At 38.2% G+C, this 14,667-nt stretch overlaps 1 protein-coding gene across 3 annotated transcripts in view; it reads right to left on the reverse strand.

The window, feature by feature from the left end:
* Positions 1 to 3,617: 3,617 nt before the first annotated feature.
* gria4b (glutamate receptor, ionotropic, AMPA 4b) overlaps positions 3,618 to 14,667 on the reverse strand; it is a 160,634-nt gene continuing 149,584 nt past the window's right edge. The window contains exons 13-16 of one of the 3 annotated variants that reach the window (XM_056445797.1): positions 13,737 to 13,984; positions 8,189 to 8,303; positions 7,368 to 7,505; positions 3,618 to 5,422 (exon numbers count right to left, since the gene is read on the reverse strand). In XM_056445797.1, coding sequence (XP_056301772.1) covers positions 5,258 to 5,422; positions 7,368 to 7,505; positions 8,189 to 8,303; positions 13,737 to 13,984 — 666 coding nt within the window. In that variant the 3' untranslated portion in view covers positions 3,618 to 5,257. Of the gene's footprint in view, positions 5,423 to 7,171; positions 7,506 to 8,188; positions 8,304 to 8,994; positions 9,110 to 13,736; positions 13,985 to 14,667 lie in introns of all 3 variants that reach the window. The other 2 variants (XM_056445796.1, XM_056445798.1) reach the window with 2 other exon arrangements.

Genomic DNA, 14,667 nt, shown 5'->3' on the forward strand with positions numbered 1-14,667 from the left:
CAATTTTGGATACAGCCAGAGTGTAGATGATCTACTAAAGTTCAAACCAAGCATCAGAATGGGAAAGTGATATAAATGTGATTTAGAACGTGGCATGATTGTTGGCATTTTAGAAATGGCTAATCTGCTGAGATTTTCATGCTCAACCTAGGTTATTACAAGAAAGTTTCGAAAAGGCAGCAGAAGAGGAAGAGCACGTCAGTTACACTACTGTTAGATACTGTACTAGCTGTTTCCCTCCACCTACTTTTATGCGCATTTTGGATATGCGAATAAAAAAACAGTTGATGGAAATGTCAAGATGCGCATAAGTTTTGAAAAAAAAACGTAAACGCATAACTAAGTAGGATAAACATTTTATTCACTAAGAAAAGATGCGCATATACTATGATGGAAACACCTTTACCGAACAAATTCCAGAATGTGCATTAAAAAAAGTCATGTGATTTTGTTATAAGAGATCATGTGATGATAAAAATTTGTGTGAATGGACAAACCAGCAGGGTGAGCACACTGTAAAACACCGGAAATGTTGTTTTGGTCATTCTAAAATGCTGTAACCATTTCAGTATTACTGATTTTCAGTACACTCAAAAAATTTACTTATTGGATGATCTCAATTTAATTGAGGGAAGGATTTCCATCCAATAAATTTGTTTAGCTGCAAAAAAAAAAAAAAAAAAAAACAATTTACAAAATTAAATGCAATTGAGTTGGTCCATCATGATTTTATCAAATAAAAGTTGAAATACATTTGTATTTTTATTTAACTTAAACTCAACGGTCTGATGATAGCTCAAAGTCTGATGAAAACTCGAAATCTGTTAATTTGGTTTGAAGTCATTCTTAATTAAAGAGCCCATATTATGGGTTTTTGAAAATGCCCTTCCATGTAGTGTGTAACACAGCTCTAAGTGAAGTGAAATATCCAGCAAAGGCTTAAATCTGTAAGTGTACAGTGTTTAAAACTATTGATTCATCTATAAAAGAGTCGACTCATAGTGCTTCAAACGAGTCGTCTTGATAACGAGTCATTAGGTGTTTCGCGATGACGCAGCCACGAAACACAAGCCTCGCCAGTAGTTACGCGCGCAAACCAGGGAGATTTGAAACCTGCGGCCCCGCCCACTAACACAGAAAAAACACTAGACACACACACAGACGCCGCCGCTCGAATGAAGTCACGCTGTGCTCAGATGGATAATATTGACAGTCTCTACCCAAAGATGAGTTTTTAACCTGGTACAGTACACGCGGTTACTCTTTATATTCTCTTATCACATGTAAGCCACGTTAAAAACGCGACGCGTGCCGCTTTGTTTACGGATTTAACGTTAAAGGCTTTTGTGAGCTCGCGTTCCACTGCCGTTTGTCGTTGCTATGGCGATCGATCGTAAGCTTGGAGACAGGAGACTCGTGTCACTTTCCCTAGTTCTTCTGAGGAGCGTTGTGTGTGTGTGTGTGTGTGTGAGAGAGAGAGAGAGAGACTCGCGTCGCTTTCCCTAGTTCTTCTGAGGAGCGTTGTGTGTGTGTGTGTGAGAGAGAGAGACTCGCGTCGCTTTCCCTAGTTTTTCTGAGGAGCGTTGTGTGTGTGTGTGTGTGTGTGTGTGTGAGAGAGAGAGAGAGAGAGAGAGAGAGAGAGAGAGAGAGAGAGAGAGAGAGACTCGCGTCGCTTTCCCTAGTTCTTCTGAGGAGCGTTGTGTGTGTGTGTGTGAGAGAGAGAGAGAGAGGGAGAGGGAGAGAGAGAGACTCGCGTCGCTTTCCCTAGTTCTTCTGAGGAGCGTTGTGTGTGTGTGTGAGAGAGAGAGGGAGAGGGAGAGAGAGAGACTCGCGTCGATCTCCCCAGTTCTTCTGAGGAGGGTTGTGTGTGTGTGTGTGAAAAAAGCCTTACACTATGAAGCGCGTGTGCACTGTGACTACTTTTATATAGTTGATTACCAGCTGGGCATTTCACTCTGTCTAGTGCTGAAGCCTGTCACTGTCGACCAATCGCAGCAGGCTGTCATCGGTCCAATCAGCGCAGATTAGCTTCGCGCTGAGGAGGGGGTTGGGAACAAATGAATCGCTGAACGATTCATATGGGAGTCGTTGGGATAATTAGGTAAAAATAAATGCAGATTATAAGACAATCAAAGTGTTTTATGACCTTGCATGCATATTAGACTGTTGTTGGAGACCCTTACAACCTAAATATGACCCTATTTCATGTATAATATGGGCTCTTTAACTAAAAGAGCCATTTTAAGCATATTTCATGAGTTACATATACAGTTGATTGAGACTGATCTCAGAACTCATTTTAGAACAGTTATTGCTCACTGAGCAAAGCAACAAACTGCCGACTCAAAACATGAATGCTTCTACAAGGTGGTAATCTCAAAACTCAGAGCATTAAATGAAACTCTTCTAAATCTTCAAACTAAAGTGAAAATTAAACTCTAACAATTCTTTCTATTAACTTTAAACACCTAAGTTTACTTTTATTATTAACTTTTATTACCCTCTCTTAATTCAATCCCAAGCAAAGCATGCTGGGAACTACAAATCCCCTAACCAGGTAGTTGGACCAACACTATTCCTTCATGTTGTCCCAACACAACACTCTTAAGTTAACTTAATGGTTTACAAACTTAGGTGGACTTAACATAAAACAATTAAATTGCCCAAAGAAATGACAAGAATTGTGTTGTTTCAGCATTATTTAAATAAGTAGTTTGAACAAGCAGCATTAATCATTTTTTGAGTGTACTGCACACTTTTGGCCCCTTAGTATCAATTTAAAAATAATTAAATGCCACAGCCTACCTGAATAGGGACCACATCCATCGACCCATCATAAGGATAGCTGCATGCTACAAAGCTCAAATAATCTTAAACTGGTTTCTTGAACATGACAATGAGTTCGCTGTACTCAAATATCCTCCATAATCGAGCAGCTTTGTAATGTGCAGAAATGGGAGATTCATGTGCAGCTGAAAAATCTGAAGAAACTAGATGATGCTATGGACCAAAATCTCAGAGGAATCTTTCCAGCATCTTGTTGAATCTATTTGATGAAGAAATAGAACAGTTCTTAAGGCAATAGTGGTCCGATGCAGTAATAGGGTTGGTCAATATACTGTAGTGGCATTTGTGACAACTGCATGGTATGCTGTCTAGTACCTACCTCTGAATTTTATCTCTATGTTAAGTATAAAATAGTCTATACTGTATATAGTATACAGTATGTTCATATGGTCTAAGAATGTAAATGGAGCTTGGTTCCACTCACTGTTATAACGGTTTCAGCAAATACTTTCCAGACAATCTAGCTGAGCAAACGATTTAGTCAGGTCTGTAAAACAAGGTGGAACCTGAAAAAGAAGGTGGAACAGTGGATGGTAACAAAATTGTTAGTGATCAGCATTGCTCAAAATGTCAACTTTTGAAATCCACGAGGAAATAATGTTTGAAACGACACAATGATGATCAAATCTTGACTGAATATTTGGTCAGATCATGTGCTGGAACTTGTCAAACATGATCTTGTGGACTCAAGTCATTTCTTAAGTCATTTTCATTCTGATTCTGGGAGTTAGCACCCAAATAAAGACACTGAAGGGCAATTTCATGTCCATTAATGTTTTACTAAAAAATGATCAAAATAAATATGTACAATTTTAACATATTAACCTAGTAAGGACACCACGTTCATCACAGCATTAGAGACCATGGGGGCAAAAAACCTAAGCCACTGTCCAAACACACCGATCTTCAATATGCATCAGGATCATAGTGTGTGTGTTTCTGAGACATAATGAGAATAGACGGCAGAGAGGAAAGAGAGGGAAAAATACAATGAAAGACAAACATATCGTGTGCTTGAGTCATTTATCGAGACGAGGGGTCGTCAGAACAAGAGGGACCATAAATTGCACTTTCAGTTAAAATGCAAGTTGAACAGAAGTAGGCAGAGAAAGATTGATTCGTTTTTCATTACCGATGTCCTGAAGCCTTGAAACTGTCCACATCCTGTTTTAACGTCCAGATGTCCGTTGCTACAGTTTCTGGAGAACATGCTGAAGGCCTGAATGAGGTTACACAGTGTTTTTTTTTTGTTCATAAAAAAAGGCCAAAGCTGAACTCTGACAATGGCTCTCACGATACAAACAGTGTCTTCAGAGGTCAGTGTTCTATTCTATTTCTATACAAGTTTGCGCAATTGAGTTCGATTAGTTTCTCGTCCAGTTGAGTTTCTTTATATCATTCATAAAGACGTCTGCTCTAAAATGAATGGACAAACATTTAAATATTTTTCAATCTTTTTTTTTTCCTCCAGTAATCACATGAATCAAAAATAAAATATACTTCTGTGGAAAAAATAAAACAGTCTAAAGGGTACCATGGTCTACGACTGCACAGTGATTATGCAGGGCATGGCTTGGGAAAGAGCAGCGGCTGAGATGCACTGAGAGTGTGTGCCACATTCCCGAGAAACATGGGCGCATAGGTCACTGGCACTGATAACATGCCCATGTTATTAAATCCATAGAAGTTCATGTACATCTACATATATCAAATCTTTTTTTTAAATCACTTTCTAATCATTATTGCGATGAATCCGTTGTCTAAAGATGGTTTAAAAAGTGAATTACACTTTGTCAACTACAGAATCGGCTATTTACAAATTCATTAAAAAGCAAGCGAGTTGTACAGTCTTCTATTTACAAACAAAGTAAATAATTCATTTTAGGTATGATTTTATAGAATATATATTTATATATATATATATATATGAACTCTTCTTCACAGTTTATTTAATAAGTATTCATTAATACTATACTCGTGTCAATAATACCCTCTCGGGCAAACAAATGCCCGTTTTACATTTATGCTAAGATGTGGAGTTGTGGCGTTTCGGTTTGACGAGGGTTATGGCAGAGTGTTAGAACAAGCAGATCTTTTTTTCTGCCCAAGATTAAACAAGATTCAGTTGAATTTGCTGTTTCATGGCACCCGCTTCACCCTCAAAGGCAGCACAAGTTCTTTGAATGTACATGATGGAATCAGAAGTCAGTGCGATAACCATATCGTCCTTACAGTGTAATATCTTGCAGTGGCTCCCTGAAGTGTGAAGCCACCAGGGATCTTGGTTCCTTTCGAAATCTACCTTGTCAGCACAATTGCTCAGCTTGGTGGCGTCATTGCTGTAGGGTCGGTGTTCTGATGTCTGTTTTGCGGTCTTCTGGAGTTTAAGGCACTTTAATGTTTTTGGTTTTCACGGCAAGTCAGATGACACCAGAGCCAGTCCGGAGCTCTGCCGCAGCGAGGGGCCGGAATGAACAGCCTTTGGGCAATCAGGAGTCAGGACGCGTCCGTTCTCACCTACGCTCCCCGTAATGGACAGGCGCGCCTTGTTCCGCATGGCTTCGGTGAAGGTGAGCTACGTCCAGAGAAAAAACAGAAGTGGGGACAAGGAGAACACAAGTCAGAGGTGCGTACGCAAAAAGCCAGAGTATTATTATTAGAATGAGTGCACATTATCAGCAAGCACATACAAAACACCAGATTATGACACAGTTCAGCAATGAAGCGTCTTGAATGCATCTGGTTTAGTCCTTTGGAGCCAAAAATGAATTTGAATTTACAACTTGGAGGTTTTAAAGACTATGCCTAGGGATTATGTTCAGTTTTGATTAACTATTCTTTACTCGAGAGAGGTTAACGCAACGGTGAGTGAATATATACGTGCAATCCAGATACCTCGGGTTTCGGCATGCACAAATATGCAAATGCATAGCGAAGAAGCATCTGGCACACTCCTTTGGAGCCAAAAATTACTTGAAACAACTAGGGGGGTATCAAAGGATAAAAAATTGTGCAGTTTATATACCTTGGTCTTCATTATTAGCAAATATGCAAATTCACAACAATGAATCATCTTGGATGCACCTGGCAAAGCTAGTTGAAATAAACAACAAAGTTTTTTTTCAAGACTACACCTATGGTCTTAAACTTTGCTTACCTATCCTTCTTTACCCTGCAAGAGAGGTTACTGCTCTGGTGTTTAAATATGCAATTCAGGTACTTCAATCTTTAGCATGCACAAATATACAAATATATTGCGAATATAGCATCACGAATGTATCTGCCATATTATTTGGAGGCAGAAATTGACAACTGGTGGGGGCATTTAAAGACTATGCTTAGGAACAAAGGATTGTCTTAAGATTTCCTTAACTATACTTGTTGACTCATTAGGAGAGATTCCACATTTCTGAGTGATTACAAACATGTGTAGTCCAAGAACCTTAACCTCTCAATTCATCTAGCATAGTCCTCCGGAGCCCAAAATTACTGGAAGGTTTTCAATACAATGGTTAGGATCAAAGGATCGTCTTAAGCTTTAACCACTCTTGTGTACTTAAAAACATTTTTTGGAGTAGAGATTACAAACACGCAGTTGAGATTTCTCAAACTTTAGCATGTGCCAATATGTGAATGCATAATGATGTAACATCTTGAATGCATCTAGCACAGTCCTTGTTGTCCTTTGACAACTGGGTGGGATTCAAGGCTATGCCTAGGATCAAATAAGTTTTAGTTTAGCTAAACTGTTCTTGCTGACTTGTCAAAAGAGTTTACTGCATACACACTAGGTACCTCGGTCTCAATGCACCTGGCATAATCCTCTGGAGCCGACAAATATTTACTCCATATATAATGAATGATAAATTCTTCGCTTAACCATTCTTACTGACTCAAAAGAGGTTACCACACTGGGGAGTGATTTCAAGTGTGCAGTTTGGGTATCTCAGTTTTCTGCATGCATAAACATCCGAATTCAAAGTGATGAAGCATCTCGAATGCATCTGGCAGAGTCATTGAGAGCCAAAGATGATTTAAAATCAACAACCAAAGGTTTTTCAAGCCTGTGCCATAGATCAAAGGACTGTCTTAAGCTTAACTGTTTTTCTTCACTTGGTAAGAGAGGCTATCGCACTGGTGTGTGATTACAAATGTGTGCAGTCCAGGTACCTCAGTCTTCAGCATGCGCAACAATGTGAATGCACGTCTCTGATTCAGAATACACGTGGTGGAGACAGAACAAGGACATCACAAACACAAGAAGCTTTACCACGGGCTCACACACGGCAAGCTACGGCAGCGAAAACAGAGGAGCTCCACTTACGACTGCCGGCCACCTACGTACATCTGACCTCCTACATCTCTACTCCTTCTGTGGCGTAGACGTTGTAACCCTCTCTATATGTGGCTAAACTCTGAGTGCTGTGGGTGGGACTGGGCCCTGGTGAGGGATGGGGGCTGGGGAGGGGGACGGGACTGGGGAGAGGAGAGGAAGAGGGGCGACGTTCAGACTGTTCCACCTTCATTCTCTTGGCCTCGTTTCGGGACTTGTAGCAGAACTCGATAAGGGCCACCAGCATGGCCAGGCCCAGGCCCCCGACCAGAATGTAGAAGACCCCAGCCACATTACTGAGGCTGAGGGCCTGTGAGCTCTTGTCCTGGATGTGAGAGGAAGGAAAGAAACAGGAAGACAGGAAGTTAACGAGGCGGGAGCGGTGCACACTTACATATACACACATACACACTTCCACTCATTGACTAGTCTATTTATCTACTCGCTACCAAACACATTCACTCACATAAGCAGTTTACAGATGAATCAATTCATATCCTCCAATCAACCTCCTAAACTGAAAAGCTGATGTTTTTGTGGCGACTTTGACAGACAGGCATCAGTGCTTTGACAGGGTTCTAATTAGTATGTAATTACAGGAAATGTATTAATTTTCTTTTGGCTGTGCTCACAAATGGATCACTAGCTTCATGTGCAAGTTCTCCGATTTAAATTCTTGCTGTGTTTTAGCTTATCGCCATGTGTGGTGCGTTTCTGGCTCCACAAAATTGCTTGGCTTGTCATGCAAAAAGACATCAATGGCACGCTCGGCTAAATAAACTTGGGATACCTTCAAAAGCCCAGTCACTTCCATTCCTCTCAGGTACTAGAGTAGGTATGTTATTAAAAACAGAGATCTCTAGTGTGGAGAAGCAGGGCATGCTGGAACTATCTTGCTTGGTGCACGTCTGAAATCTTCCTACAGATAAGCATGCGCTAGATACTGGTGACTCTCTGCCTCACTGAGCATTAGACAACAGTGATGGTCCCAGACTTATGGAGACTGACCTTACTTCCCGAGTCCTTGGGTCCACACTCGCCCTTATCGTACCACCATTTGTTTTTCAGCTTGTCTAAGATGCCTGATTCACTCAGTTTCAAAACGGCAAGGTTTACGGGGGTTCTTCAACCGCGCAGAGAAATGTAACACAAATAACATAAATAACATCATAGGACATGTTATTTTATGTTATTCACTGATAACAGCTGACAGAGCAGTTGCACTGGCAAAGTGACCGAGCCAAGGATCCCGTTGTAGTACATGTCTCTGTGCTCCATTTAGGGGCCTGGCACTGGAGCCACAGACATATGAACGGGACCTTGTTCCATCGCTTTAGGTAACGGGCGCATACTGCCACGGCCTGTTTCTGTACCAACGCTGGAGGCAATTACTGTTAAACCACAATTATTGACATATATACCGCAGGCACCAAACTTTCTGTGTTCCTCTAAACTGTTATGAATTTCACTTATGACTTTGAATAATTTCTTTAATACATAATAATGATGCGACACTGCAGCATCTCTGCATGCCGGTTCAAAATGCACCTCAGAAGGAGAAAATCATATACTAGAGTTAAAGAGATGCCACTACTTTAAAAGAGGAAAAGTTCCTTGATGAATGACAGAAGATCAGGGAAGGAATCTCTGCCTGGTATCCAGGGCGAATACTTGTGCTCTGACAGTAATTGCGATCCTCTTTCTCTTCAGGCTAAATAGGGTCAGAATGAAGGTCAGGTATGTGATTGCGCCCCGGCAGATGCTCCCGTTACAGAGGAAACTGTTTACCCGCGTTGGTTGACATAGTGGCTAACCTTCTCACCACCTCCTCCGCTGCCACACTCTCCTTTGTCGTACCACCACTTGTTTTTCAATTTGTCCAACAGGCCTTGTTCATTCAGTTTTAAAACTGCCAGGTTAACTGCACTTCTTGAAACGATAAAACATAGTTTGTCAGTAGCAGCAGTTTGTCATAGTTGAGCAGAATCCAATCAGGTTAAATCAAGAAAGAAAGGGGTGGAAAGCTCTATAGATTAGTCACCCGTTCCCACCCAACTTCCCCTTAGAAAACACGAAAACACCAAACCACGGAGGACAAACCTCTCTTTTCCCGTTTTCATGTTAATTCACACCAGCCTTATTTGTCTACCCGTACTGCACACCTCCAGATGAGGGAATGGAGAAATCAATATCTGCTCTCCGCTTTTAAACCCCCCTCCCCAACCCTATTAGCTAGCCTTATTTGCCATCTTCATTCGTCCGCTTTACTATGTGCTCAATATTGCTGTGAGATGTGCAGAGGGACCTCATGATATTGAATGCCTGTTACTTTACCTATATGCTGTTTACAGACAGTTTAAATGAGCACTGTGGGTTTAAGCCTCTGAAAGTGCTGAATGAGTTTGATCTTGTTCCCCAAAGCCTTGTATTCCCACCTATGGTTTTAGTCATGCGAGAGCTGGAAAAACAATTATGCTCCTAAACACCATCTTTCCTTGCTGTTCTCTGGATAGTAACAGTTCCGAGGGTAATGGTCTGCTAATATAAGTATATGATGTCACACACAGTGGGGTTCAAAAAGTAAAAGACCACATGAAAAATACTGGTATTAAGCATTTTCTAATCAAGCGCTTTTCACTACAAATTATAATATTCTGTTATGTGGATAATTATATATCCCAGAACTTTATTATTTGCAGTGAATTTTTTTTTTTGACATGATTTGAAAATATTACAAAGAACATGGTCCAAATAGGTGGACCAATTTTTATTACTCAATATTAAATAATATAATCATGATTAAATAATCATATTATTAATTATGATAATTATATTATTAATTTATAACATAATATATATTAATATAATATACATTACATAATATATTAATTTAATATATAATTATAATTATTACTCATATTAAATAAGTGAAGAATAATATAATCGATTTTATTTAATATCAATCAATATTACTTAATTGATTAAATATTTAACAAATAAATATTTTTAAATGTTTAAAATAAGATATTTTTTATTTTTCATCTAAAAATAAATCCTAGAAATTTCAGGTTCATTTATTACCAAATAAACAGAATGTGTACTTCAAAGTCAAATTTAAATGAACACTTAACTGTTTATAAATATTGATACTGTTGCTTTAAACATGAATGGAAATAAATAGAAAGAGAAAAAGAAATATCAAATACTAAAATGAAATATTTACAAAATTTTAGGGATGTCCAGATCCGATCACATGATCACAATCGGGCCCAATCACGCTGATTCAGACTCGATCAGAATTGGACAGTACCTCTCATTAAGGACTCGAATATATATGTATATATATCTATACATGTTCTCATTATTTTTTTTACAGATTTATAGTTATGCGTTGGCACAGAGCTAGACCTCTTTCTTGACTTCACACAAACAGCAACACCTGCGGCATGACATTACTTTGTTGTAGAGACGCTATTGGTTAACCGCGGGTATGTCTGTGGTTTGGAGCTATTATAAAGTTGATGATGACAACATAGCCGAAGCAAACTGAGATACGTAAACTTGGGATTGCCTGCTGGGTACTTTAAATTGAGGTGCTATTTGTTTTTTTATTTGATTTTATTTATATATTTACTGTTGCACTAAACTCCAAAAGTCAAGAATTTATATTATTTACAGTATTACTTGTTTATGTTTAAGCTACCTCACAAAAGTGCTCTGGTTGTTAACAGAGTTGTTGAATAAGTTGAATAAAATAAAAAATAAGGTGAATTAAATAAAAAATAAGGAACATCCTGGATCTGTTTCTTTGCTCTTCTTTATTCTTTTTTTATGTATTATAGAAGTATCGGATTGGTTTTCGGTATCGCTAGATACTCAAAATCAAATGACCTGGATTCGGACACAAGGGCAAAAAAATCTGATCAAGACATCCCTACTAAATTTATATCTTAGAGGTCCCATGAAATTAAACGTTTTTTAGGTGTTAATATCAGCATTATTATTATTTAGGATATCTCCGCATAAGCTAGTGTGCCCCAAAACAGTGACAAAATTCACATTTAGAGGATATAAAACTGGTATAAACATGTAAAGCTTGTAGTTCCTCACCTCCACCCAAATGAATCAACGGTTTTATTCACGTTAACTCACACTACAGTTTGTCATCACATCATAACCAATCAAATGCTCTCTATCGTCTGACATGCCCTGCCCCCTTCAACATGCTTCTCATTTGCTTTTCATTTGATTCACTTGAGCTCAACCATTCACTGGCAGAGCGGTGACAAAACAAAACACTACTGGCTGTTTTTTTTAAAAAGGGGAGGAGCTACACTATGTCCCACCCTTTCTTCATGTTTCCGTTGAGATTACGCCAAACATCAAATAAAAATGCGTATTTCAAAACAGTCCACAGGATCTTTAAAGTAATCTTTTGTATATTTTAAAACAAATACATTTTAAATTCTAATTAATAGCATTTAAATAATAATAATAGTAAAAATAATAATAATAATAAAAACAAGCAAACAAAAATAAACATGAATTTTTTATGTGGCCATAGACCTTTGGACTCCACTGCATAACTTTAATCTCGCTATGTAATAATTCAGTTAAGTTAAGGGTCAAAGCATAGACGATGGGAATGATTCAAGAGAGGTTTATCCTGAATGCAGTTTATCCTGAATGCAACACTGATAAACACACAGCCCACAGGAACAAAGAACAGGACAGGGAAAGAATGTAGTGAGACACGTCTGAGCTGAGGAGGGGAAGAGAAAGAAGAGCATTAAATGCACTGTGTGCTGTGGATGTGAAGCCCAGTGAATGTCCTGCACCGGTCTGACATCACAACACCAGGAGAAAAAACGCTAATCCAGTGGATGCTCAGGAGAAGAGCCACACAGACCACAATAACTCCATTACAAAACAGCTGATCCTGGAGCTACTGACATCTGTAATAGACTCCTCTCTGAGGCAAGATCTTTCAACTTTTATTCATTCACAGGATATGACTTCTCAATATTAACCTTCCATATTTTACAAGTTGAAATGCTAAATTAATCTTAATTCGTAAATTAAGATTTCTACTAGTACAATGGCAGTTTTTGATATCAGGAATTGCATTTCCACAAGTAAAAATGTAAATTCTTGAAATAAATAATGACATACTCTCAGGTGTTAGCAAGAATTGTATTTACTAGTTAAATGTTAACATTCAAATTCAATTCATGATAACGTGGTATTAAAATAAGTTTTTTATGGTAGCAGGTAGTCTATGTTTGATACTGACAAATACAAAATTTTTCAAGAATTCAGTTGTCACTATAATGTTAATTCTTGATATAAGAAATTTGATTGCTACAAGTAACAATGGCAATTTTCTGACATCAGGGGTAACACTTCTTGAAGGGGTGTTCATAAGAATGCTATGACATGACATATCATAAATATATGAATGAGATGTTATGTTATTTACATGTTTAAGTGTTATTTGCTCAATTGTGTCCGTTCAAATGCAAAGGTGACATTGTTTGAGATGTCTTTGTTATGACAACTTGACATAACCAAACACATCATAACCTGTCTTTGTCATGACAACTTGTCATTATCAAGAAAACAAAACCTGTCATAAATCTGTCATGAACATGATTGTCACGAGACCATTATAATCATGAATTTTATAACAGCATCCTTAATATTTTAACTTTACCTCAACTAAATGGGGGCACATTGAAATTGTCGAATTAATTAACCAATTGAAATAAGTGATCAGAAAAATATTAATGACACAATTACAATGGCCTCAATGCAATCATGTTCATGACAGATTTATGACAAGTTATGTTGTCTTGGTAATGTCAAGTTTTCATAAAGACAGAGACGATTGTATTGTATTTTTTGTCAAGATGTCATAAAGAAAACCCAAACAATGTTATCTTTGCATTTAAAATGACAAAACTGAGTGGAATACACTTAGTAACAGTTGTCATATGCATGCATAAAATCTCATAACATGTCTTATAAACACCTCGTTCCCAAATGCGAACTGCCATTGTTACTGGTAGAAATTGCTCATATCAAGAATCACCTCTGAAACTAGTGAAAATTTAAGTGCTGACATTGAGAATTGATACCCTGCAAATAAAGAAAAGTCAAAACAGCTTGCCATCCCTTTCAGCTTTTCTTTTACATAATGCATCAGTTATTACTCATTATTATCACAATTACCATCCCAGTCTCATGTGGGGAAAAATACTTTGCTAGCGTCAGACCAGGCAGAATATTCAGAGCTTGTCCCTTCAAGTTCATTATTAAACAATCCAAACAGAACATCTTTTTCCAAACAAATTCAGTGGCATCATCATGCATGCATCAGATCAGATATTACCTGCTTTAGGCTAAAAAGAGAAGAAAATAAAAGAAAATATAGCACGACGTATAACACAGTGCACACAAAAGCAAATAAATAAGAAGAAAAGAATAGAAATAGGCACGCCAGGGAAGGTGGAATACCATAACAACACGTGGCATATTGTTATACTACTCCACCCACCTTAACTGTGAGCCCTTTGGCGTCGCCACCCCGTAGCCTTTGGAGTCCAGGTTTCCTCCGACTTTCATGGTGTCGCAGGGTTTACGCTGCTCCGTGTATTCGTTCATGGTGGACTCCAGGAGGAAGGCGTATTTCCCTTTGGATTTTCTGACCCGTGCGACTCCCTCTGCTGTGGTTTTGGTGAACACTGTGGGCTCTGCCGACTTCATGTAGCTCCACATCTTCTCATATACGGCGATCTTCGACCTCTGAAAGGTGGGGTAAAGGTGTACAGTGCCAGTGAAGCGAGCAGAGGGCACAATTGTTAGTGCTTGAATTGCAGATCAGAGGTAATCTGCCTTGTGGGAACTTAGATAATTAATATTTAGCAATTAATTATTATGTAAATTAAGGTATGCACTATTTTTGGAATGTTTGGGGTCAGTGGGATTGTTTTAATGCATTTATTCAGCAATCACACAATAAACTAATTAAAAGTGACATTTGTAATGTTACAAAATGTTCCTGTTTAATAATTTTTTCTCTATATTAAACTTTAAATTGATCAAGAAACCAAACAAATAGGTTAACCCTTTCTACATTGATAAGAATTATTCATGATCAGTGTTGGGGAAAGTTCTGTTTAAAGTAGTGCATTACAATATTGAGTTACTCCCCCCAAAAAGTAACTAATTGCATTACGTAGTTACTTTTTATGGAAAGTAATGTGTTATATTACTTTTGAGTTACTTTTGCATTACTTTTCCTTACCTGGCTGAGGTTTGATCTCTTTCAGAACTTGCAGGTGTTTTTTCACCCTTTTTATTGAGAAGCTCTGCATTTAACAACCACCTATAGAACATACACCTTCATTTTCCTTTAAAAAAATGTAGGGAAAATTTTATTTTGAGAACGTTCTGAGCCCAGAGCTCAAAATGCTGTATATACATAT

This window comes from Danio aesculapii, chromosome 21 (assembly GCF_903798145.1).
Source record: "Danio aesculapii chromosome 21, fDanAes4.1, whole genome shotgun sequence".
NCBI lineage: Eukaryota > Metazoa > Chordata > Actinopteri > Cypriniformes > Danionidae > Danio > Danio aesculapii.